Source organism: Plutella xylostella, chromosome 4 (assembly GCF_932276165.1).
Source record: "Plutella xylostella chromosome 4, ilPluXylo3.1, whole genome shotgun sequence".
Taxonomy (NCBI): domain Eukaryota; kingdom Metazoa; phylum Arthropoda; class Insecta; order Lepidoptera; family Plutellidae; genus Plutella; species Plutella xylostella.
This window is the reverse complement of record NC_063984.1, coordinates 11753124-11779701: the sequence shown is the minus strand read 5'-3', so window position 1 is coordinate 11779701 and position 26578 is coordinate 11753124. Positions and strand designations below refer to the sequence as shown.

Genomic DNA, 26578 nt, shown 5'->3' with positions numbered 1-26578 from the left:
TTAGCACGCTGAAGTGGCAATGGGCTGGCCACGTAGCCCGCAGAGCCGACGACCGCTGGAGTAGAAAGGTTCTGGAGTGGAGACCCCGTGTCGGCAAACGGCGTGTCGGTCGCCCCCCAACCCGTTGGTCTGATGATCTGCGGAAGGTAGCGGGAAGCCGCTGGATGCAGATGGCGGGTGACCGTTTGGGGTGGCGATCGTTAGGAGAGGCCTATGTCCAACAGTGGACTACAGAAGGCTGAGAGAGAGAGAGAACGAACGTCAAGCGATAAAACAATTTGCAGAAGGTTTACGTAGTCGCAGGTTAGGTACTGTTATTACTGCTAGAAACTACACATCTTTAAAGGATGCCATACAAGCGGCAGTTGATGAGGATGCTCCATCAACACAGGCAACTGAACTTTTTACCATACAGAGAAATAATAATAACCGTAATTTCAGAGCCAGGACATTCCGTAACCAAAGGGGTGCTCCATTCTCGTCGTCGAGTTATCAACAAAGAGGTGCGTACTCCAATCGAGGTCGTGGCTATGCTAATACCTCATCTGGCAGAGGATGGCGAGGACAACCGTCGGGACGAGGTTACATGCGACCCCGGAGAGGCAGATACACAGGTAATTCTAATAATTACTTTAACAGGGGACGCCGCCCGGAGCAGATTCATGTCTTAGAGTCAGACAACAATTCCAAATGCATTCCGGAAAACCAGTTTTTTCGTGACTAATCACCATATATATGTGTGCAACGACAACTGTCATATAAATTTATCCACTAACCAAAACTATGTTTATACTTGGCTGTTAGATACAGGCGCCTCCATATCGGCAATAAAATATAAACATGTCAGAGAACATAATCTTCCAATCCATAAAGGTAGCATCGTCATAAATGGTGTAGGTGGCAAAGTCCAGGCTATGGGATATATTTACTTACCGCTGCTTATCGATGATCAAGTTTTGACGCATGTGTTTTATGTATTTGAGACACTGCCTTGTAAGGCTGACGGCATAATAGGACAAGACTTTCTGAATAAGTATAAGGCTGTTTTAAATTTCAAAGATAAATACATCTCATTTCAAAACAATTCAAGTATGTTCAACATTCCACTTATAATGAATAATGATTCTTCAACTCAAAATAACTTTAATATTCCAGCGAGGTCAGAATCTATACATTTCCTTAAAATTGATATGAAAGAAGAATGCTTGGTTTGTGCAAGTGAGATTCAGGAAGGGGTGTTTATTGCTAGTTCTCTAGTTGCCCCAATTGACGGTCAAATACCGATCCAAATTTTAAACACGACTGAAAATAACTTGACCTTAAATGAAATTAAACCACGTATACAAAAGGCTTGTGATTACGACATTTGTATTCTTAATGAAAATAAAATTGATGCAAATCGCGTAAAACAATTATTTTCATCATTAAAATTAAATTACCTAAATAAAGAGGAACAAGCCTCCATAGAAAATTTATGTGCAAAATATTCGGACGTATTTTTTTTAAATGGCGATAAATTAACTACGACTCCAATTTATAAACATACTATTTACTTGAAACCGGGCACTGATACCGTTTATTCTAAGCCGTATAGATTACCATACTCACAAAAAGCTGAAAAACAAAAACAAATTGATGAAATGCTGAAACAAGGGATTATTGAACCCAGTCAGAGTGAGTGGTCAAGTCCGGTACTTTTGGTTCCTAAAAAAACCGACGTCAATGGTGAAAAGAAATGGAGATTGGTGATAGATTACCGAAAATTGAACAACTGCATAAAAGACGATAAATTTCCGCTTCCGAATATTGTAGAAATACTCGATTCTTTATCCGGAAGTATATACTTTTCTCATTTAGACCTATATCAAAGTTATTATAATGTTGAGCTAGATCCAAACAGTCGTAAGTACACCGCATTCGACTCTGGGCAGTATCAAATGACTAGGATGCCCATGGGTCTAAAGACAAGTCCCAGTTCATTTTCCAGAATGATGTCTATAGCTATGGCTGGTCTTTCTTACGAAAAATGTCTAATATATTTGGACGATTTAATTTGTTTCGGGAAAAATTTAGAACACCATAATAAAAATTTACAGGCAATTTTTGAGAGACTGCGAAAAGTGAACCTTAAATTAAACCCATCAAAATGTACTTTTCTAAAAAAAGAGATACTTTATTTAGGCCATGTTGTATCAGCTGATGGAATTTTACCAGATCCTGATAAAATTACAGTTGTTAAAAACTACCCAATTCCTAAAACCACGGATGAAGTAAAAAGATTTGTGGCGTTCGTCAACTATTATCGAAAATTTATTCCTAATTTCGCGGAAATAGCATATCACTTAAATAAAATGTGTAAGAAAAATGCCGTATTCGAGTGGGATGATAACTGTCAAAAGTCTTTCGAAACGTTAAAAGAAAAAATAATTGGTCACCCTATTCTTCAATATCCCGACCTATCGCAAGACAATGAGTTCTTACTACAGACTGACGCATCAAATTACGCTCTCGGAGCGATATTATCGAATAAAGATAACAGGCCGGTAGCTTTCGCTAGTAGAGGACTAAATAAAGCGGAAAAAAATTACCCAATTATTGAAAAGGAATTATTGGCCATTGTATGGGCTGTGAAACATTTTAGGCCATATTTATACGGGCGAAAGTTTAAAATTTTTACGGATCATAAGCCACTAGTATATTTATTTGGTATGAAGGACCCTTCAAGTAGGTTGACCAAGTTTCGCCTTACTTTGGAGGAGTACGATTTCGAGGTAGTATATGTGAAAGGAACAGATAATGCGGCTGCAGACGCATTATCCAGGATATGTGTGAGTTCACAAGAGTTAAAAGAGTTGAATGAGCAAGTTATGAATGTGATGACGCGTGCACAATGCAGGAAAGCGACTCAGGATTCTCGGGATATTACTATTCCTACCGACTGCCGGTCTGATCAACCGAAAGTTGTAGAAATGTGTAATAAACCGCAGGATTCGGTAGAGCTTCGATTTATAGATAACACTTACTTGCGAGAATTGAGATTAAGAAAAAATATAGATAAAGAGAGCAATTATTTATGTTATGATTCAAGTAAAAATATGATATATATAAAACTAGCTTCTCGATCACAACCGACGCCAAGCGCTTTTGTGAGAGAGCTAAGTAATTTTTGTGATGAGTTGAATATTAAAGAAATATATTTTTTACGAAATAATGAAAATAAAATATTTGTTGAAAAATTAATGCGCGAAATAAAAAGTATGAAAAAATGGTCCGGACCACGACTTTGTATATTAAAAGATATTATGAGAATACAAGATAAAGATGATAAAAGGGTAATTCTTAATGACTTTCACCTACTGCCTACGAGTGGCCACGCAGGCATAAGGAAAATGTTACATAATATAAGAAAATATTACTTTTGGACAGGAATGGAAAATGATATTAAAAATTTAATAAAAAGGTGTGACAAATGTCAAAAACAAAAATATTCGAATCACTATGTAAAAGAGCCTATGGAGATTACAACAACTGCAAACACAGCATTCGAAAAAGTTTATTTAGATGTAGTTGGTCCTATCGATAAAGATTGCCATGGATATTCATATATACTAACCATACAATGTGAATTAACAAAATATGTGGAAGCTTTTCCCTTGATTACTAAGAGTTCGACGGAGATTGCAAGGTGTTTTGTTACTAATTTCCTACTAAAGTACGGGGTGCCAATTTCCATCGGAACCGACAGAGGGGCCGAATTTATGTCAGCAACATTTACGGAGGTATGTAAACTTTTAAAAATAGAAAAATTAAACTCTACTGCCTACCATCATCAAAGCATTGGTGCGTTAGAAAATACACACAAAGGTTTAGGAAATTATCTACGCATACAAACTGACAACAGACCGGAAGCATGGAGCACGTGGCTTCCTTATTGGTGCTTTTCATATAATACTTCAGTACATTTTGAAACAAAATTTACTCCATTCGAGTTGGTATTTGGTAAAAAGTGCAGTTTGCCATCTAATTTAACTAATGGCACAGTTGAACCTCTGTACAATGTTGACTCATATCCTCTAGAGTTAAAGTTCAGGTTACAAACGGTACAAAGCGAGGCTAGAAAAAATTTAATTAACAGTAAATTAGCAAGAAAAGAGAAATATGATTCTAACAAAAATCCAATAGAATATAAACCAAACGACTTAATTTTAGTAAAAAACGAGACAGGTAATAAATTACAGAATATCTATTTAGGTCCTTATAAAGTTATTAGAGATATGTCACCGAATGTTGAGATATTAAAAAATGGTAAACCAGAAATTATTCACAAAAACAGAACGAAATTGTATTACTTACCTTCCTAGTAATTAAGTGTAGTTATTCTATATCAATTAAATAACATGTGTTTATTTTAGTAATGTGTACTCGTGTAATGTTGTACCTACATGTATACCTTTTATATGTTATTCATTTAATCTTCAGCATTATGTAACCGATTGTGTAATCGCATTAATCTATATTTTATAATTTGTATTACTATACAACAAAACAACAATATGTAATCATTATGTTTTGTTTTTTCCCTCCGATGGGGATGTAGGGATGATATGTACTCAGGTAGTGACGTAGGGTACAGAGTTAATATAAGTCTCAACTTATTATTAAATAAATGAGTATTTACTGGACAGTCGCGTGTTTCACTTGTCTCGCCAAAGCCATCCCTTACAAAGGGTCGTAATTATTACTCACCGTAGGTAATAAATCCCCTTTTAATTTGGAGCGCCGCAATTAATAAAATGGATACATTCACTAACAAATAAAATGTATAAAATGTGTTCGTTTGATTTTGGTAGTGGCCCTCCAGACTCGTATTGAAAAAAGGGCTCAACCAAAAAAGGTTTGTGATCTCTGACATGTCAAAAGTAGATAACTGTCAGAATTCCACCGAATAAAAGATCAAGGTATAGATACTTTTCTTAAATTGTCTTTCCCATTCATAAGACCAACAATTTCTATACGCTCTCACCAGGATCAATATGAAATTTGAGTCTTCTTTTTCATTTATTGACAAATAAATAAACACAGTGCTCTCTTACGTCACTCACTATCACGGTCCAGCTTGAGTAGACGCGCCAGGGAATGATGTAAACTGTGCGTGTATGCATTTTGGCTACAGATCGGTGTGAAATGTGTACATAATTAAATTTGATGATAGTATACCGTCCCCACATTTATAACAACCTTGTGTAAGGCTGTTTTTAACAGCAGGCGGATTTCATAACGCACGTGAGATGGCTCGCCATTCCCGCCTCTTGTGTGCATAATCCACACAATATACTTATAGTGCGTGATAAAATCCGCTTGCTGATGAAACAGCCTATGACTTTGACAGTACTCTAACCCCGCTTCTCCCAGGTGCGACGCCGGCTACTGGGGCTCCCCCCTCACCCCCGGTTCCTCCTGCCAGCCCTGCGCGTGCGGGGGCGCGGCGTGCCACCCCGCCAGCGGCGCCTGCGTGCAGTGCGGCCCCCACGCGCGGGGGGCGGCCTGCGACCAGTGCCAGGTGCGTGTGTTGTAGTGTCTGTCGCTAGATGTCGCCCGGCGTGCAGTGCGGCCCCCACGCGCGGGGGGCGGCCTGCGACCAGTGCCAGGTGCGTGTGTTGTAGTGTCTGTCGCTAGATGTCGCCCGGCGTGCAGTGCGGCCCCCACGCGCGGGGGGCGGCCTGCGACCAGTGCCAGGTGCGTGTGTTGTGTGTGGAGTGGCCGCTAGATGGCAGTGTATCTGGTTTCTACATCGCGGAATTAAATTATGTGGTAAACATCTAAGTGGTCATCTGAAGTTGTTACCTTTTTTAACAGACTTCATAAAAAGGAGGAGGTTTTCAATTTGTCTGTATTTATGTTTTTATACGCAAAGGTTTCATTCGTGAGAGCCTGGTGCTGGTAGGTCTTCATTATATGTACCACCACATAGAATAGAATAAAATAGACCTTACAAACGCTTACGCAGTATACAGAAATTTATTGCTAGATCCCCTTGAAGATTCATGCTATAATACGAACCTATTGCCAACTTTATACAATACAGAGCCGTCACATTATCTTTTCAACACCCCCCCTATAACCTCCCCCATCCCCCCCCAGGAGGGCTACTACAACGACTCCTCCTCCCCCGCCTGCGTGCCATGCGCGTGCGGGCCCGGCTCGCTGCACGCGCTGTGCGACGAGCGAGGCGCGTGCGCGTGCGCACAGGGCTGGGCGGGGCGCGCGTGCGATGTGTGTGCGGAGGGGTATGGAGGTGAGTTTGTGTTAATAGTTTACTATTGTGAAATGTAGCTGACAGCTATCCTTTGACAGCTGTCAAATCGATAAGTAAATTTTATTTTTGACGTTTGTTCGTTTCCAAGGGAAAACTAAATGTATTACTTAGGTACTTATATACCGTTTCACCGGATAATTGATGTGTCAAAACCCTTATTACATTGGACTAAGGATGCGGACAGCACCCAATAGCAGGGCATAAGGAAAGGATCTGCCAATAAAACGGAAAGTATAAATGATCTCACATTTGCCATTTACAGTTCAGCAGCGTTTAGGCAACACGAAAAATCTTGTATGGATCTGACAGACAGCGCAGCGTTGATGATTCTCGCATACCAACATACAGAATTCTATTTTGACAGATTGAAAAATTTGCAACATTTTATACCAGCACTTCTTTCTCTCCATCAGACATAACCTCAAACTGCCCGCCCTGCGCTTGCGGCGTTGCCGCTCTGTCGCCCGCGTGTGACGTCACGACCGGCCGCTGCGCCTGCGCCGCCGGCGCGCTGCCCCCGCGCTGCGACGAGTGTGCGCCAGGATTCTACCAGCTCACGGCTGACGGGTGTAGCGGTAAGTACCATGTGATTGCAGCTCTAGGGTCGGCCATTGTAGCAGATGACATCGCGATGTGTATACGACGGAGTGTGACATGTAATCTTGTGTTTTTGTAGTGTGTGGGTGAGCACCATATTTTTACAGGTGTAAATTAAATAGGGTCTTCTATCGAAAGTTGGAGTGAGTGCCACATGGTTTTACAGCTGTAGGGTCGTCGAGGTCGGGGGCTGTTGATGTGGGTGACGTCATTTTGTGTGGACGACGACCACGTGTGCTTTCCCAAATGTTTTGCCCACGTTCTTTAGATTGTGTATGGATCCCTCAGTTGTATTTAAGGAACTTTAATTTAGTTGTGATAAAAATGCAAAATTTTCTTCAAAAGTTACAAAAAAAAGGAATAGGTAACGTAGGTACCTATACGATTTGATGAAAAAAAAATGTCCTCTTATGTAACTTATACAGCAATGCCATAAGTTCCTCTGCAAGGTTTCGTTTCCAAAAACGGGAGAGATATGGCGAAATATCCCATTTATATTTTGAAATATGCCTGGGCATTGAATAGAATATCCCGCATTTGATATAACATAGTTAGAGTGATTCCACCCAAAAACTATTATATACTCATTACAAAGTTTCACTAATTGGGAAACTTATAGCACCCGTGTGTTTTTTTTTTTCATGTTCTGGGACTTCTGGGTACCATAAACAGTAATGTTGATCGAGCCAAGTCGTTATCAACTGTTTGGGTGTTGGCACTTGTTTCTGTTACAAAGTTAGCGTAGGCACACTTGTATACACCAACCACCACACCAACTTTGTAAGTAGTCAGCCACAACAAAAGCTATGAATCGTCGATCTAAATGAGATAGCGGCTGCGGCCGCGGCCCGCCCATTTCTAATACGTGGCCCAGTGTTTATGTTATATTGCCCCACTGTTTATGTTATATTGTGCTTAATCTAACTGCTGGCGCCTTGGCCAGGAGGTTGTATTGCTGTAAATCATGCTGGTTAGATTGTTTGTCTATGCTATGTGTTAGACTGTATGGAATTGTTTCGTGAACTGACCATAGTGTGTGTCTTATGAGAGAACTTACGAACTACGATGATAATTACTAATTTAATTTTTTTACCTATACCTGCCTACCTATAACTGTAATAGGGAATATGCACATATTTGGTTTATATTCTTATTCGATAGTTTTACATCGCTTTATATAGTTAAAAAAAATTCAACGCCAAAAAAAGTAATTTTAGTAATTTTAAAGAAAGTTAAAAATTTATAATGAAGAGGTGTGACGTCATCACGTTCGTTTCACGGCTCACAATAATGACTCGCTAGCCGCGCCGACGGTCAGTTCTATGGGCACAGATTATCCTGAGATTGACATGTCGTTTTTTTTGTACTTTTCAACAATAATTTACTTACTCGCTAAAAAAATAATTGCAATCAAAAATATTGATGGAGGCATAATTCTGAAATAACAAAGTTTATTAAAAACAATATTTGACCTTTATTTGACTCACGTGCATATTCCCTATTGGGAATTTTCTTGTTACTGAGTTGTACCTACCTAATTATTTCTGTGATAAGGTGATAACTGATAACCAGTCCAAAATAAAGTTATCTGCAATAATAACCCTCCCTTGAACAAATAAACATTATTATTAAAGAACCAACAGTCAAAGAATTAAAGCAATTGCCTTGCATAAAAAACAATATAAGAATACAGTCATAATAATGATGTTTTGTTATTATTATACTCCGGTCATACTTGTCTGTTCAAAACGCCCCAGGCGACTACAGTATGCAATTTGCTTAGACTAGACTTAATTCCATGCGTATTATACCTAGGCACTAACCTGAACCTAGGCTACCTCGGTCAAGGCATTTGTCCTTAGACCTAAGCGTTCACTTTAATAATAATTGATCAAGACAAATATGAAGTTAGAACTTAATTTACAAGAACATAAACTTAATCGTGTCCTGGCTAACCGATTAATTATTTTGTACATGTTTAATGAATTATTGGTAATGTTAATCGTTTCGCAATTTAGTAGGTACTTTATTATTGTAATTCAGCTCTCCTAATGCGTATACCTATATTCCATTAGGCAGGTCCAACATTTGTATCCCACTCTTCCCGTATAGGATCGGGGAAGAAATGACCATTCATATTTGATGAAATAGCAGAATAACCGTACTAGATTATAAATCGTTAAACATTACAGGATCTAAACACTAATGATCTGGATTTCACGCAGAGCCCCTGCTAGAATGCAGGCCTTCCTATTGTACCTAGGAACATAGGTACTGGAGTCGGTAATACACAAGACGCATGTAGAGAGACCCCATTCTAGTAGTTGAACATCGTTCACCGTATTATTAGCGTAACAATTTATTCAGGTATTAATAACACAAGTAAGCTGTTAATAGAAATACATCTAAGTAAGTTTCTATTTTAATGATGTAAAGCTTTCACCTCTGTGCCAATAAAATTAACTAAATTAATTTTCTACTACCTCAAGCTGACTTATTCGAATGAATTAAGTTTACTAGCCCAATGAAATCAATAAATTATGTCAAATACCTATTGCTGTAGCTGGACCTACCTGTATACATGTGTTTAGCGGACCCCGGGCGCGGCCCACACAGCTCGGTCCTCAGCCCCCAGCGCATGTTATTTGACCAGCCCAGTAATGCTTTCCTCAAATTATAGTGTTTAATATTTACGGTTACTGGTCCTAATTAGCGAGCTCCGGATTGATACACGGTTTCGGTCAACTAGAATGAAATGATACGAGTTTTGCGTTTGTTATTTTATTTTCTGCAACATTTTAAATAAGCACCTTAGATGCATTTATTTATAACCGGGGCCCCCTGGTAAATAAATTACGATTCAATATGTTTTAGTTCAATCGTGCCATATAACTCTCCCAAAGGAAAAGGTAAATTGATTTACAATTTGTTTTAGATCAATTACCTAATCAAAAATGATATCAATAATAAGCACGCGTAGATAAAAGTTATATGATTATTAGCACTTGCGTATTAACTTTCCGCTGAAATGTCGTATAAACAGCCTTAACCAATGTGGTTGATTTATGAGAACATCGTTCTATGTAGTTTCTACTTGTACAATGTATTCAAGATTTAGAAGGCAAACACTCCTATTGAAAAACACTCTCTACTTTTTCTCCAGCACGTCTTAAAATAGCGTCCACCTACTCTGTGCAACAGACCGCTGAAACAATTGAACCCGCGGCCCGCCCGCAACTATAAATAAATATCTGCTTTTATACCAAACAAGAGTATGGCTTACCTTCTTGCTGAAACTTTCATCCGCTGCTCTGAACTGCTCGTCATTGCAGTGGCAGCGCTTATTACAATGCCATTTCTTACCAGGATTGGCTACTCCATCACTTTATACCGATTTGATGCTAACTGATAGAAACAATGTAGGTACGCTCAAGCTTGAATTGTTTTAGATTTTCGGGTACTTAGGTATTTAGTCTTATTATGTTTTATCCTTAAATTATCACTCTCCTTTCTTCTTTATTGTGGAGTGTGACTGAAACTGATCATTGCCCATTTTCCCTCAAACAGGCCACGAAGCCAAGCCCAGTATTTCACTGGGCCATGTTTAACAGTTAATGCGGCGCTATTTGCAACACTTGTTCTAGGACCTAATCAATTGTAGGAACCGCTCTAGAAATAGACGGCCATTGGGTGTGTATTTGCTTTAGATCGATTATCTAAGTTTTAAGTGGACTGCCTGATAATTTATACTGCCGATTTAAATATTTACAGTTTCCTTTTACATGGGTGCTTGGGTGAATTTCTAGTTCTAGCTGTTTAGTTTTGCTTGGAATAAGTACCTTCGTTTTCGTGTGTTATACATTATTGCGAATTAGATTGCAATCATAAATAAGTTTTATGCTAAAGAGTTCTGTCATTTGTTCGTCCACTTTATCGTAAATCATAACTAACCACGTTGGAACCTTTTATAATAAATCCGTATTCTACTAATGAAATAGTGGCTCTTATGTATGGGCCCATATCAAATATCATGTTTCTATTCTACTGCTTCTCTCTTGAACAGAAGACCAACATAAATTAGTGTTACGACTATCACCTCAGAGAATAACAGAACTACTTGTTCTTCTGAATTTACGCTCCGAGTGCCGGAGCCTTTCACTTCCTCCACCCAGCCCCCATTACTCACCACACACACCTTAAATTAGACTTAAATGGCGATAAGTCATATTACAATATTGATTTAGCTAGTAATTCTGCCAGTCAGAGCTTTGATGTAAGAGCACAGTGTAAACAAACCCGCAGTAGGAATAATATGCGGGCGCCATGTCTCACCATACTTGAACATGGTATTAAAATTGTTAACTTGGCAAGCATTTGCATAAACACGGCTCGGGTTACGTACATTCGTTGTTTCTAATAGTTACAGCGGATGGAGGTAAAAGGGAACATGCATTTAATCTGGTTTCAAATACGGAAAACAACTATTGGCACAAGTACTCTTTATGTTAATTAATTTTGTAATGTATGTATATGTTCGACATGACATTTAATGTTCGATAACACATCCACGTTTCATGCAGTTGCAAAGCTCCATGAGATCAATAGCTCAGTGGGCAGCGTTCCCTGTTGACATTTATGCCCGGCGAGTATCGGGAGGGATTGCTCTCAGTTGGCTCGTCGCCTGACGCCACCCAGGCGCTGGCTGACGACACGTCGCGACGACACACTGTCTGCAACACCTTGGCGACCCGCCGTCTACTCCCGAAACCGTACACCTCTACAACAATTACATAGGGGCTACAATCGCCCAGCAATGAAAATAGATCGTCCGACTGTCCCTTACTGATTGATGCGTTGCTCCATGAACAATTTAGCAGAGACAATCGGAATACTTGCAGTATATTTAGGGTTTACTGAAAGTCTAATTTCGCCCGCCCATCAGACACTCGCTGATGTGAAGTAACGTTTGATCTTGAAACACTTGGTTCTAATTCAAATCATGCACTTTGATCTGATGCGTGAATTCCTGCAGATTGCCATCTAGCATTCTTCGATGGACATTAACATCATTATCGGGATAATATCAATAATACTAAACATTGTGACTTCAAATACTTACACTTGTGTAGTAGCAATTTGACAAGATCGCGGCATTTGCATTTCGCAAAGAGCGCGCGGCGCGGTGGCGTCCACATAAGTTATCAGATTGAGGCAACGATTGCATTCCACACAATCCGAGGGTCACATTCCTCCGGTTTGAATACGCGATTGACTCGGCCGATGTCAGTAAGCGTCAATTCACACGTACCACAACCACACCACGTCGAAGCGACAAAATGTGGTCAAGCTGTGGTTACGTGTGAATTGTGTGACAGCGGCTTTTTGCAGTTGCGTTGTGGCAGCGACAAAATGTCGATGTGGTTGCGTTGTCGCTGTCATTGCGATGTGGTAACTACGTCGTCGTGTGCAGTTAATACGGAAAACAGGTTGCCGCGGTGCCGCCGCCGCGTGGCGGCGTTGCCGTTGCGATGTGGTTGCGATGTGGTTGCGATGTGGTCGTATTACACAGGTGGTCGATAACAACGGCAAAATGTGGCACGTGTGAATTGGATTATTCATTGTCAATACAAAATATACGCCCGACCACATCGCGTGGTTGTGGTGTGGTTGTGGCTGTGGTGTGGTTGTGGTACGTATGAATTGACCCTAAACTGTCTTTATCATCAATCGCTTCGACTCCTGCCTGGAAGAACGATTCGGAATAATTTTACACTGCCATGCTGTGTCAGAAGGTCGTAACTTTTTATTGTATCTTTCCGGCCAATCCTGTGATAATCTTCGCACGACATTTGGATGCCAACATGAATATTTCGTGAATTTTATGATTGTGTATAAAAGTGGTTCATGTTACTGATTTGGATTATATTTCAATTTTTATCTGGTGTCATAATTTAAACATTTTAGTACAAATTAGGAGCGAGCCATAAGTACTCCAATAAAATTCCATGTACCTACCTAGTTAGAATTCAGTTTTTCTCTCCAACCCCTACCGTATTAGTTATTTTGCAACCAATATCTAGGTGTTGTATCTGGCCAGCTAGCTGGCGGAGTCCATCAACAATGGCGGCGGTGGGCGCGGCGGCCGTAAGGTCGGCAATCTAATCGGGGGGCCCATGAATCCTGCGCGTGCGCTTCCCCCACAATACTCTAGCTTTACCTGATAAAACTCCACCTGGGTGGTGAAAAATTAGCTCTACTTAGTTTGTTAGACTTTAACTTGTTTTCTATGCTATGTTTTAGTATTTCCCCATAGCTGTTTGTGTTGCTACTTTTAGACTCAAATTAATAAACCAAACGCTTCCATCCTTGAACTCCTACTTCTAATTCCCAGCAGGTTATCAACCCCAATTACGTCCAGTATATTTGCGTTTCTGTATTTTGTCTTTCTATTAGCATACACACTAAACTACATGAGTAATTGGGTGCTTTGCGAAATATCTGACGCATAGATGTTATCGATATCTCTGGTTTACTTAGAGCTGTGTTTGTACTGTCTTTGTCTCTAGCTAGTTGTTCCGTCACGAATGATGAACCGTTAGATTTTCTTATTTTGTCTACACGCGTCCCATCATTTCTGTTGTTCAGAATTTTATGTACTCGTACCTTCTTATTGCCATTGTCGATGTCGCGGAGGCGTGGGACTTTTTATGTTAAACTCACTGAAACACAGTATTTTCCATTCATGCAATATCCACTAAACTTTTTGTTTATTCTGCAAGGAATCTTCAAACGACAAACTGCTTATTTAAACTTTACAAACTGCAATGGCGGCCGTATTGTATACTGTTGATTTAATTTCATACGACTCACCATCGGGCCATCTGAGTCCTGAGTATTGATCGTCAGTACCAAGTCAACATTTCACAATACGCATCGCTCAATGCAACATCATTAATATTAGCGCTTTGCTATTCACAACATACGTGCATATTTTACGTCCTACAGCCATTCAACATTTATGTAGTCTGTAGTGATACTTGTCGGCTTTTCAAGCACTATCATTCGTGTATATGATTTGTGTTGTCATACCTAGCAGGTGCGGCCACAGGTGCTTATTACGTGTCCATGTGCTGCACAGTTTGACATCTCACGCTATGCCTCGTCGAGCTTCCTCGTCCTTGAGACCACCCGCGCTTTAGACAAAGCCTATGTTGAAAACTCCCGTCGTAACACTCAAATATGCGTGAGCTAGATCATAAGTATGTTAGATGATTTTGCGATTAGCTCTTTCAACATCATCAGTGAGTAATGAAGCTATTGTACCTATGTGTTTATGCTTTTGAAGATATATGTTATGACCTCCTTGTCGTATAAGACGACATCGACCTCAAGCTATCTAAACGACGAAACGGCGTTTTTTGCCATAACACACCATCATTAGGACTACCCGCGCATAATAAAGCTACTGTGACATCGGTTACACTTTTATCAATCTACAAATCAGGATTCACAAAAACTGGCTTGTTCGAATGGCGTATTCTGAATCTCGCTATGTATCTAATGCTAATGCGTTGTCCTCCCACAGCGCTAGTGAAGTCATCGGCTGCTGGACCACCCAGGCTATTTTATCTCCCGCTATCGGCCGCGGATCCTGTCCTAATTAGTGGCCCGTGCCGTGAGGCTCAACGCCTTCACTCGTAGCTCTACTTTATCAGATGTAAGGATTTGATGGAGATGTGACATGTCTTGATTGCGTGCAGGATTTAGGGTTTGGGAACTGATTTTGTCTCGATATAGAGAATCGTGACGATGAAATTAATGAGGGTCAGGATCATGTAAAAAGGGTTTGGAGTCTATCTAGAGCAGTATTAGTATTTTGAAACTTTTAATGTATTCATTGAATTTACATTGTGATATTTAGATAGGAATCTATTAATGTGCCGTTCCGAAAGCACCCAAACCCATTAAATTCGTACATCAATGAATTGTAAATCACGCAGCGACTCTCGAACTAGAGCAAGTCCGATTTCCTGAATGATCCACGGCTGTCTAGCCGCGACTTCCTCCACGCAACAGTTGGGTTCGGTCGCTGGTATTATACCGGTAGTGGTCTCTGGGTTAGTCGCGACGGGAGCGGCGCCGCGGTCGAACGTGCCCCCACGGAGCGCCCACCTCCGCCTTATCACTGCTCCGCGATTTCAAATACGCGGTCGCCGAGTGCCGGGATTAGGATTTTAAAAGCTGGTTTAGTTGGCCGCCGTGTTTGCTGATTGCAGTGCAGGGTGATTGGACTGCATAACTCTTTAGTGTCTTTTTGTTACGAAAAGTCTCTACAAGAGTTTCCCGCCTAAAACTGAAACATGAAAGTTTTGTGAATGCAGTGGATCGGATAACTCTTAGATCTTTTTCTGTTACTTAAAGTATCTTCAAGGGTGCTAATCCTAAAACCGAATCTATCTCGCGGATTGCGCGTCCAAAATGTGTCAAAATCCCCGTGCAAAGTGAAGTGATGTGACGATGGATGTGAGGACCAGGTGACTCGAGCGCGATGCGGTGGTGCCTGCTGCTGCTGCTGGCTGCGGCAGTGGCGTCCACCGGGCCGGGGGGCGCGGGGGGGCGGGGGGTGGTCTCCACCAGCCCGGGGGCGGCAAGAGGGCGGGGGGCGCGGCGCTGCTTCGGCAAGCTGGCCAAGGAGCGGCTGAAGGCGCTGGAGAAGGTCCGGGACAAGCGGTTCTTCCTCCAGTGTTGCGTGAGGCCCTGCGAGCCGCGCCGCCCGCGCCCCAGACTGCCGCCCTCCACGCAGAAGTACCAGCCCTTCCATAAGACCTGGTTCGGATTGAAATATGGTGAGCTTCAAAGGAGTTACTACTAGGAGTTTATGGAACTCTTCTTTAGCTTTTTATGAAAATTAGATAAAAAATATATGCAGTCCAGGATACATTTTAAAAAGGACTTTTAGCGTGTACTTTTAAAGAATAAAGGAAGTACCTACTTATCTTTTGATGATAATGATAGGGACTATCCAACACTATCATTCAAAACAATAACACGCTCAGCTCAACTCAACCCTGCAGTTAACAATGTACAAACACGAGCAGCCGCTAACAAATGAGCATCGCCCGCGGCCACATCCCATCAATCATCGCCCGGAATTGAAGCAAACCCAAAATTCTGTGATTCTCTGACCTTTAAGAATGAGGGCGATATTTCGGCGCAGGCGCAGGTTATCTGCCGCGCCCCCGGGGTCGACGACCGCTGCTGATATTTTGACGCTTTGCCAAAATCTCCTGTCTGGGGAGGCTCATTCATAGATCGACGAATGACGGCCGATGCGGATCTGTTAGATCGATTTGAAGTGTTCGCTAAATCCGCGCGATAAAACTAATGTGTTTGCTATTTATAGAGATGATCGACGGACCTTTTCGATTAAGGCCATTTGGTTCTAGGAAATCTGTTGCTTTAGAAACACTTTCAGTTATATTTCTTGTCTATACATAGATATTGATGTCGATTCTGAAGGCGGAAATTCTAATTTTAATGCTGTCAAAACCTTAAATTCTTTGTTTAAAATTCGACTCTATGACTGGTCCCTGAAATCTCATTTTATACTAGCAATTTTTTTTGTTTGACAGCGTTTAAATTAGAATTTCTGCCTTCAGAATCAACATCATTACCTATTTATTTTAACTAATAAAAAAAACGTAACGACTAAGTAATAAGTATAGTATATTGTTCAATGGCTTGTATTTACGCGCAAATTTTCCCCAAGCGTTACCGTTAATATCAATGAAAAAAATTGGATAGAAAGAAAACATCGTAAGAAAATGTGCACAGTGCACGTGTCTCATATAAATATTTTGAACACAGTGATTTTTTTTTCTAATGTGATTCAATGATTCAGTTCAAGTTCACAAAGGGATAAAATCACTTCCGTCGTAGATGTCGACGGTTTTCTTTAATCTCAGCAATAAAAATAAATCTATTATCTTCACTTTAACAAACCAGTGACTTGTTGCAATAACAATTACAGTACTGAATGGATTTAATTCATCTGTAGAGTCATTCAACGAATCTATGAGCCATTCGCTTTTACAGCGCGATCGTTTGACCTCTTTGTATTAGTAATGAGAATTTGAGACGCTTTTATCTTATCCGTCCTCGATTCTTACATTAGAACACAAAGTAACTGAATGACCAGTATTAATATCTCCTAAGTACCTATCTACTTAATTCTGGTATGAATAAGAGCCATTATTCAAGTTTGGACCACACATGAAATTAATTTGGTACAAATAAATCTCACTCCGGATATACATTACGTTTGTGCAACGAACTGCATGAAGCTATTTATCATCTATCGAACGGTAAATAGAATTATAACCCTATAAAATTCCGAAGGGCATAATTTGCCACTAAAAGCCGCCTCAACGTCATTATAAACCTAACCTGTGAGAAATGACACATTTTTATCACCATTACGGGACTTGATAGTAACATCGAGTTTTAACTTAATAGATATGCATAGCATAATAATGTCATTAAAAGTCGGATCCGATAACACCGTAATAATACGAAAGAGAATTAAAGTCTTAATCAACGGTGGGCATTTATCAATCACACCACCTATACTTACTGGACCCGCCTAAAGCTGCGTTCAAGATATGCGAGAGCCAACACGCTACACGGCGCTTGTCGGCCGGTCACGTGCTTGTTGCGGCAAATTGCAATGTTACATCGCGAAAAATGCTCTTATTATTGACTTTAGAAATGAGCACGTTTTGTCAATAATCCCTTTCCTGTGGGCTCCAACAATAATGTCTTAATTATCGCTGAAAACTTTTAATATGGCCATTGAAATTTTCCAATCCTTAATCTTCATAGGTTTTTTATGACCCTTTTCTCGATTAATATTTTTAATTCCACTGGCGCCAATTACTAGCATCGTTTACACGTTGTACCTTGCATTATGCATCGGAACCGGTGCCGGACGGAGTCACTGACTGATTCGGATTACTCGTTCGCTCGCGTTTATCGATTTAGCGCACCACTATCACGCGTCTGCTGGGACTGACGCTGACAGTGGACGGACTTGTGAATAGAGAAAAGGTACAAGTGGTACAAAATAAATAGATAAAGTATATATACACTCACAGGCCATGAAAAAGTTCCAGTGGCAATATCACCAAATTCCTCCAAAACGGAAAAACTAGCCTAATGATGCCCTCTGCAATATTGAAGTACTCTTACATTTAACAGTGCATCAGAATATTACCAACTGAACACGTAAATATTGTGATCGAATTCTAAATTAAGTACATGTTTTAATCTTGAGAATACCTTCCATGTCTGTATTTCATACGCATTTGAAATTAAAGACTGCAGAAGAATAAGTTCCTTGGTTCTTATTCTTACAGTATCACTATTGATGTATTGTCTCAATCAGAGTCGGGCGGAGATAAATCTCGCATCTCCAGCACAATCCATTCATGTCGGAATGTAGGCCCGGCCGTCGCGGTCATTCGTCAATGTTCTAATGTGGTACCTGCTCTTTGTTTTGAATATCAACTTTCACTACCTTTATGTACACTAAATCTATTCTTGCAAAAACAATCACCTCGATCATCCTTCGTTTAGACTCCGTGCCGTCACAAAGGCATTACCTATTTTATTTTGTCGTGTTCTTAATGATAATAATCATCCTACAACCATTGAGCCTCCAAGCAGTGCCGTGAAAGTATTGTGTTTGGGATAAAATTACTAAACGACCCATTGCCACTACTTATTACCCTGTACAATGGACGCGCTCTCCCACTATCAATCAGTATAAACTCTTTGACTACCCAACAAGCAAAATGGTCGAATAAGGGCCCATTTATAGCACTTAAAATCGAATAAGTATTGATTAATGGCTGAAATTTTACTAGATTGTGCCATAAAAGTGGTACAGCTATTAATAAGCATTTTTATCTAATTTGCGCTGTAACAATGTCGAATACACATCTACTCGACCTATATTCGACCTATATAGCCCGTTTATTCGACATTTCTATAAAAGCTGCTTTATTTTATTTAACGCACACATTAGTGCTGAAAGAGAGCTTTAAGAGTTATTAATTCGCTTATTGATTGTTCAGGTTGCTATTATAGAACTATTACTCATCATTGTATTATTTGGATCTAATTTGCTGAATAAAAGATTTTATTTTACCATACTGCATCATTGTAACTCTTATAGCTTCATTAATCGACATTTCGAATAAAAGCTTTCAAATAACTGTAATAGCTCACATTCTATTTGAAATGCTCTTATGGCACATTAATTCGATAAATAATTCAGTAACAGCATTTTGGTTACGTTTATACAGTTTATAGTATTTTAATGTGACAAGCAAATAAATAATTCCATTGCACATTCATTTTTTTATTACGTGATAAAATGGATTACAAGTCATGGAAATTAAAAAAGAAAATTAAAACAAAGATACGGAAAAATTCAAACTAAGTATTTGTCTCAAAATTCGTCAAGTGCGATGGCCGAAACGTCAAGTGGTTCCGTTGTTCCACAGAAAACAACTGAAGAAATCGTGGGCCTGGTGTCTCGGTCCATAAAACATATCCTCCCTTCTCAATTGTCTGCACAATCTTGAAAACCATTCTGGAAAAAAAGCGTGATTAGTATCTTTTCTGCTTTATTCAAGTTGTATACTTGCTTGCTTTGCAATCAATCAATCACTTTTAAATGTTTGCTATATTCTATTCTGAAAATCAATGTAATAAATTTTTCATCGTGTGAAGAAAATGAAGTTTTTTTTTATAATTATATAGTTGCATTAAGTATGAAATGAAGCAAATATGAACCAATCGTTAATTAATTACATTTAATAAAATACATCAAATGACATTCACCCCAACTCGGGTTAGTCAAGCTAAGGATTTTGCATTGAGGAACCCTAAATTTATTTAATGATGGCTGCTTGTTTTGCTATAAGTGCAACATTGTAACTATTATTGCATCAAAAATCGATTAATAGTGCTGTAATAGCGATATACGAACAAACATGGCTATTATTTTATTTTTATAATTTATTTAATTAATTTTGACCATATTTACTATTTTTTAAGAAAGATTTAACGTAGCCCTTAAACATATGTTAAAGAATTCCTATTACTTTATCGATAAAGTTAAATGCGCCTAAGATTTTTCGTATACGAATGTGTAAAATGCAACAATAGAAATTGCACTAGTAATAACTCATTTAGTTATTAATGGAGACTTACTTACCTTTATGCATTTGTAATCAGTCATTACGATAGATCAGTCACAATAATCCACAGATTTTCTTCCATATATTTTTCTGCAACAGTGTGACTAAAATTCAGCTAAATAGTGGGGAAAAAGAAATTTTGTTGCATTTATCCCACAAAAATGAAGAGTTGTAGCAACTCGACAGCTATTATTCTACTTATTAGTCGATTAATGAGCACCACATCGCTGTTACTGCACCCTTAGTGTAGAAGCTGCAACAAAATTGCTATGACAACCCTAAATTGGGTACAGTTTACTTTTACTCGACTTTTAACCTACTATATAAGCTTCTTGGTTACAATCACTCGACTTTCATAGCACTGAATTGCTGTATAATTTGTGCCCTTTTCGCGTCGAGACAGCGCTGCCGTGACCATTATTCGACTAATTACGGGACTTTTACAGCACATATTAGCAAAACAGGAACGTGGCCGTTACCTTTATTGCACATATTTTTGCTACTTGGGTAGTCTGTGATGTCTCAATCCGCTGCGTCTACAAATCAAAATCACAGATTACCGAGGATCCTAAACGACCAGCATTGATGCTATTGAGCCGGTCCACCGAGCCGTGACCCGCAGGTCACGCGGAACCACTCATTTTTAGACTCATAATTACGTAACAAAAGGATTGAAAGAGCGGGAAAAATCATCGGCAACTCCTGACAGGATCACACAAAAACCATCAGATCGTCGACCTTAGAAAAAAATGCAATCAAGTTATGCTGTAGCTGAGTTAATACCATAAAAATTAGCTTCACGCATTATTAAATTGAATTGAAGTGTTGTAATTAGCTCGAAATTAATAAAGCTTTTCGTAATTGAGGCGTTAGAGCGTTCCGTGTTTTTTGCGCGTGCGTCCCAAGCCATAAGTTTAACAACTTACTTTCATAGCACTACATATTTTGTCTTATTTACCGCAACGACAGCACCTGATTCTAAATCATCATTGAGCTAATTTGAATCAATACCTTCTCTCAGATTTTCCACAGCTTAATTTTTAAAATCTTACTAGAGATTTTCCACGTAAAGTGTATTTCCGCCAGTCACCTCTGTCGGGCACCACTCTCCGCCCGCGGGCTCGTCCAGCGATCCGCCCGATTGATAACCGACAAGACAGGCCTTCGATTTATTATTCAATTATTTGAGGAGATTCGCGCCGCGAGCTCCGACGACGCTTGCATGACAAGCAGAGATGTGGCCAAACTACTCGCCATTAGAAGTTATGCTGTTATTGTTCTTGAAGGGCAATCGATCGATCGGTGGGAAGGAAATCGTTGATTTAGATCCTCCAAAGATAACTTACATATATAGTGTGAGCCCCTTCGACACGACTCACAACTATAACGAATGCCGGATGGTACGAATCTTAAAAGAAAACACCAGTATTTCTATCACTATTCACTTCGAGGATCTCTGGAGATGTTCACTATTCGAGCTTGATGTTTACTCTTTGAGTCTTACTATTAAACTGAACTTAATGTGCGCCGGACACCTCGCTTTATATAGGCCGGCGGGCGATCTTCCCGAAAGTTCCAGAGATACTCGAGGTCACACTATTTATTATTATTATTACGTAGTAGGTATAAACAATCCATACTTATCTACTAACTATAAGTACCTAACTTAGCATCTAGAAAGTTCGCGGACATTGTGGAACATTCCCTAACTATTGTTCTAGAAGCTTCTAGACTATTGTAGATCTATTGAATCCATACTAATCCTTCTAGAACTTTATCGAAACTACTGGAAAGTGATAGAATGTTCCAGAACCTTCGCGAGTTATCTACGCTATCTATCGATTGTCGCGAACATTACTCCCGCCGCAGCTCTTGTAGCTGAACTATCCGCGGTCGCGACATCTTCGTCGATGGGCAGCTCCTCGGTTATCTCCATGGTAGGCGCCCGCAGGATTCATGACGTCTCCTTGCTGCTGAGAATCTCGCACATACTTCTCCATCCATCGTGACCAATATTTGTCCGTTAATCTCTTGTCTATGAGATCCAGTCTTCTAACTGCCGAGTCACACTTGCTGTTGGAGACTACTTTCCACAGCAGTTCGGTCTCTCCCGCCGGTAAACCCTTAGGTTTGTCCGCCAGAAACGGCAGCGCATGCCGATCTATCTCACTATCTGTCGGACTATCGAATTCTGTAGGGAGATGAACCGTTTTTATGGCACTCACACTCATCCTACGATTCTCTAGACTACGGTCTTTGATCGTGTCTATGGATGGTGTGAGTGCTCCGACGACTTCAGCTGAGGGCGGCAGTGTGGGACCCTCACTTTCAGCACTGACTGGCTCACTTGTCGATGTTACACTATTTTCAGGAGCCACTCTATTTCCCTGCAGCGGTTTGTTCCGCTGTGGCTCCCGCCGGTTTTCACCGGCGACGACTACTTCCGCAGGTTCAGGCGTAACTCCGCTGGCGATAACATTTCCCGCAGGTTCAGGCGGGACTTGGCACGTGGTGACGTCTTGCGATGCGCGTGCGAGTGTATTTCTCCGAACCCGTGCTTGTTTTATCTCTTCTTCTAGTGCAGCGAGCTTGGCTTCAGCCAATTCAGCTTTTAATTCTTCTTCCTCAGCTTTAGCTTTAGCTGCAGCTATGGCTACCAGAGCGTTAGCTTTAGCCATCTTCTTTTGTTGCTCAAGAAGTTCCAAGCGGGCCTGTAATTCTCTGCGCCGTGCTCGAGAATCAATGGGGCGTGATAAGTTCCGTTCTTCGACGATCTAGACTCGTAGACACTTCCTTCTATTTGCTCCTCTTCCGAGTCCTCCTCTAGCACGGCAACCTTGGCTGCAGCCAATTCGACATCAAACATAGCTGCCTCAGCTTTAGCTATGGCCGCCTCTTTTCGTCGCTCGAGAAGTTCCAATCGAGCCTGGGCCAATTCTCTTCGCCGTGCACGAGAAGCAGTGGAGTGCGATGAACATGGAAGACGTGATCTTCCCTGATTCGTCGATGTTGACTCGACACTATCTATTGCAGCGCTGACTGCGGCGGTGGGGGCAACGGCAGTTGTGACACCGGCGACGACTATAGGGCAGGGTGGCAACAATGGAGGGGACAGCGTCTCCGTCGTCGGCTCTGACGGCGGTTGTGGACCTGGTGTACCTCCTGTGGTTGCACCCAATGCCGATGCGTACTCCGTTGCATCTGCAGATCTCGTCGTGGAGACGGCAGATTTCTCGTCCGTAGTCCTCTTCACTGCGTACGACTTCTGAGACCTCGTTACAGGCATCTTCTTAACTTCCAATCCGGTTTCACGAATGACCATACATGTAAGGTCACTTCACGAACAAATACGAATGCCGGCTCAACTATAACTATCCGGCTCGAAGGACCATAAATGTGAGCCCCTTCGACACGACTCACAACTATAACGAATGCCGGATGGTACGAATCTTAAAAGAAAACACCAGTATTTCTATCACTATTCACTTCGAGGATCTCTGGAGATGTTCACTATTCGAGCTTGATGTTTACTCTTTGAGTCTTACTATTAAACTGAACTTAATGTGCGCCGGACACCTCGCTTTATATAGGCCGGCGGGCGATCTTCCCGAAAGTTCCAGAGATACTCGAGGTCACACTATTTATTATTATTATTACGTAGTAGGTATAAACAATCCATACTTATCTACTAGCTATAAGTACCTAACTTAGCATCTAGAAAGTTCGCGGACATTGTGGAACATTCCCTAACTATTGTTCTAGAAGCTTCTAGACTATTGTAGATCTATTGAATCCATACTAATCCTTCTAGAACTTTATCGAAACTACTGGAAAGTGATAGAATGTTCCAGAACCTTCGCGAGTTATCTACTCTATCTATCGATTGTCGCGAACATGTAATCATGGAGTGGGAGTCATAGTCAGAGGTGACTCGCCCAAAGATAACTTCATCACGACCCATTACGTCCCCACTGCTGGGGCACGGGTCTCCTTCCAATGAAGGAAGGGTTTAGGCCTAGTCCAAAGATAACTTGTATGGGAATAATAACAATCACAATACTGCTGGGAAAATGGTCTTGCAATATGATAATTATCAGAGCTAAAAGGATACATGTTCCGGACATGTAGACTCATTCATAAAACCAGACCAGCAAGTCCCATTAATGGCCTTGTTGGTTCTAACGACTAATTCACCAGCCAAGTTCAAATGTCCCGGTACCACTTAGAATCTTATCTTCTTCAGACAAAAGCTCTTAAGTGGTCCAAAGAATTAGCATACTTGCTCCTAATTCGCTATTGTCATCCTCCATTATGGGTCATTTCCATTTGTTTAACAATTTGTGAAGAACGCAATTTTGCATACTCCCACTGTCGCAATCACTATTATTCTATTGACATGTGACGTTGATAGTTCATGTTAGACAGGCTGACAAATCACGCCTCTATATTTGGATATGGCGCCGGCGCATTAGGCATTGAGCAATAATGCAGATTGTATATTATAAAGCGCAGTTGACGTATTGGGTGGAAATTATACTTTATTAGGGTCAAGTCTGAAAGCTGCTATTGTGTTGCTTTTTTGAGCTAGATTATCCGTGAAATCTGTCTCTGTAGTCACCATTTTAGGAATACCTTACATTGCAACACTGTAACCTTCGCATAAAACTGCTTTTTGTGATTGGCAAGTCGCCTGTCTTCGTCCATTTCCTCGAACAATATAAATAAATCAACCACTTCAGCAATTCCTTCCAATTTGTCACCGCGGGCAGCGCCGCCACTTTTTCTCCCGGGACGGGTATCAGTGCTTCTCCAATTTGCACATTGTCACCGTTATGATAATTCGTCCGCACTTCAGCCGATCAGCTCGGGCTAACGGTGTCGGGATGCTTTAAATTCCCATCTGTGCCCTGATTAATTGCTCCCTCGTTGCAGCAACTTGACTCTTATGTCATCACTGTAAGACACCTTCAGTTTGAACAATTAATTCGGTATGAGAAAGTACAAAGTGGCCGCGAGCCATCCGTCGCTTACTCCTTATTTATTGTACGCTCAATAAATTCCTCGGAAATAGCCTTTTCCGTGCCACTTGCACACGGTACTTGTTTAATTGCTAAATGGTCTTAAATAGTTTATTTTATTGCCGAGTCGTGATATGTCCGATGGTAATTCCTGTTTTTATATGATCGGATGTGAGTTCATATCAAATGTTTCTACGACTTCATTAGTGATGCGGGTCTCTGTATCCCGTTGCTCGAATCCAAGCTTCTGCTGGTTATCGATTAAGCGTTACCTCCAAATGAGTGCGTGTAGATTGCACCTGTAACTAACCACAGACAAGTCCGTAGGCATTCCTCAGTACAGCAAGCCCTTCAACACCAGCGATTATTTGATCGAGATCGGTATCGGCAGTGCGCAACGTGTTGGACGCGCTGTCGATGGCTATCGGCTAATGATCGAGTGGGGCCAAGTGATTTTTGTGCCCAAGTGCAGATGGGAGGAATCTATTTGCATGTCATGTTTTGATATTTTGCTGATAGGATCGAGATCGTATCTGTGAGGGCTTGATCTCTCGTGTGGAGGATTGAAGGTAACTTTATCATGCGGTTGTTGGAATAAGCTCTCCCAACAAATTAGAAATCTAGCTATTGTACTTATCAATCGATGGTGTTGCTTTTGAAACAGCGAGATAATTTGGGGTAAATTTATTGTGAAACACACTTCTTTCGTCACAAAAATATTTCCAAAATCCGAAAATCTATAGTGTGTTTCTAGTATTTGGCCAGTTGACCCATTTGCTGAAAAAAATACACGATTCTCATCGTCATTTTGTCTTGACACCTGTGCAATATTTCCGCATGGCATCGCAGCTATGGCTCTGATGACGTGCACACTGCACATCCGGCCCCACACGGCGGCCATTAGACCAGCACAGCCTCGTTAGGCCGCCGCGGGGGGACCCCCGATGATGCGAGCCCGCGGGCATGAATTATGCGCCGGTTGTTGCTATTTGTTGAGCCGGAAGTAATATGGTATAAACACTCACGCCGTGTACTGATGTAATCCCTTGGGGGGTAGGTAGAGGAGCTAGGATGCACCTACATTTTAGGTTAGGGATTGGATTAGGCGTGTTGTTTTGAGTATAGATGGGTGATCTAGCTGCCTTTAACCCCCGATTTGATGATCTTTAACCCCGGTTCTGTGTAACTCCGTTACCAATTAAAGAGATTTTTCCAAGTTGTCATGAATCTAAGTATAATAATTATGCCTCTTATTCCTAGCAAATTCAACATCCGCTGTGAACAAACAAGCGATAAATACAAATGAGAGGTTACCCTGCGCACGCGCAGCCACGAGGAAGATATCATATGATTGCGGAGTGCGGGACGGGCGGGGGGCGGGC

The 26578-nt window shown here is 40.8% G+C and overlaps 1 protein-coding gene across 1 annotated transcript in view; it reads left to right on the top strand.

Moving 5' to 3' along the window:
• LOC105385580 (laminin subunit alpha-1) overlaps window positions 1–26578 on the top strand; it is a 158809-nt gene that overhangs the window by 69516 nt on the left and 62715 nt on the right. The window contains exons 16-18 of the mRNA XM_048628025.1: window positions 5413–5560; window positions 6142–6295; window positions 6730–6891. Of these exons, the coding sequence (XP_048483982.1) occupies window positions 5413–5560; window positions 6142–6295; window positions 6730–6891 (464 nt within the window). The remainder of the gene's footprint in view (window positions 1–5412; window positions 5561–6141; window positions 6296–6729; window positions 6892–26578) is intronic.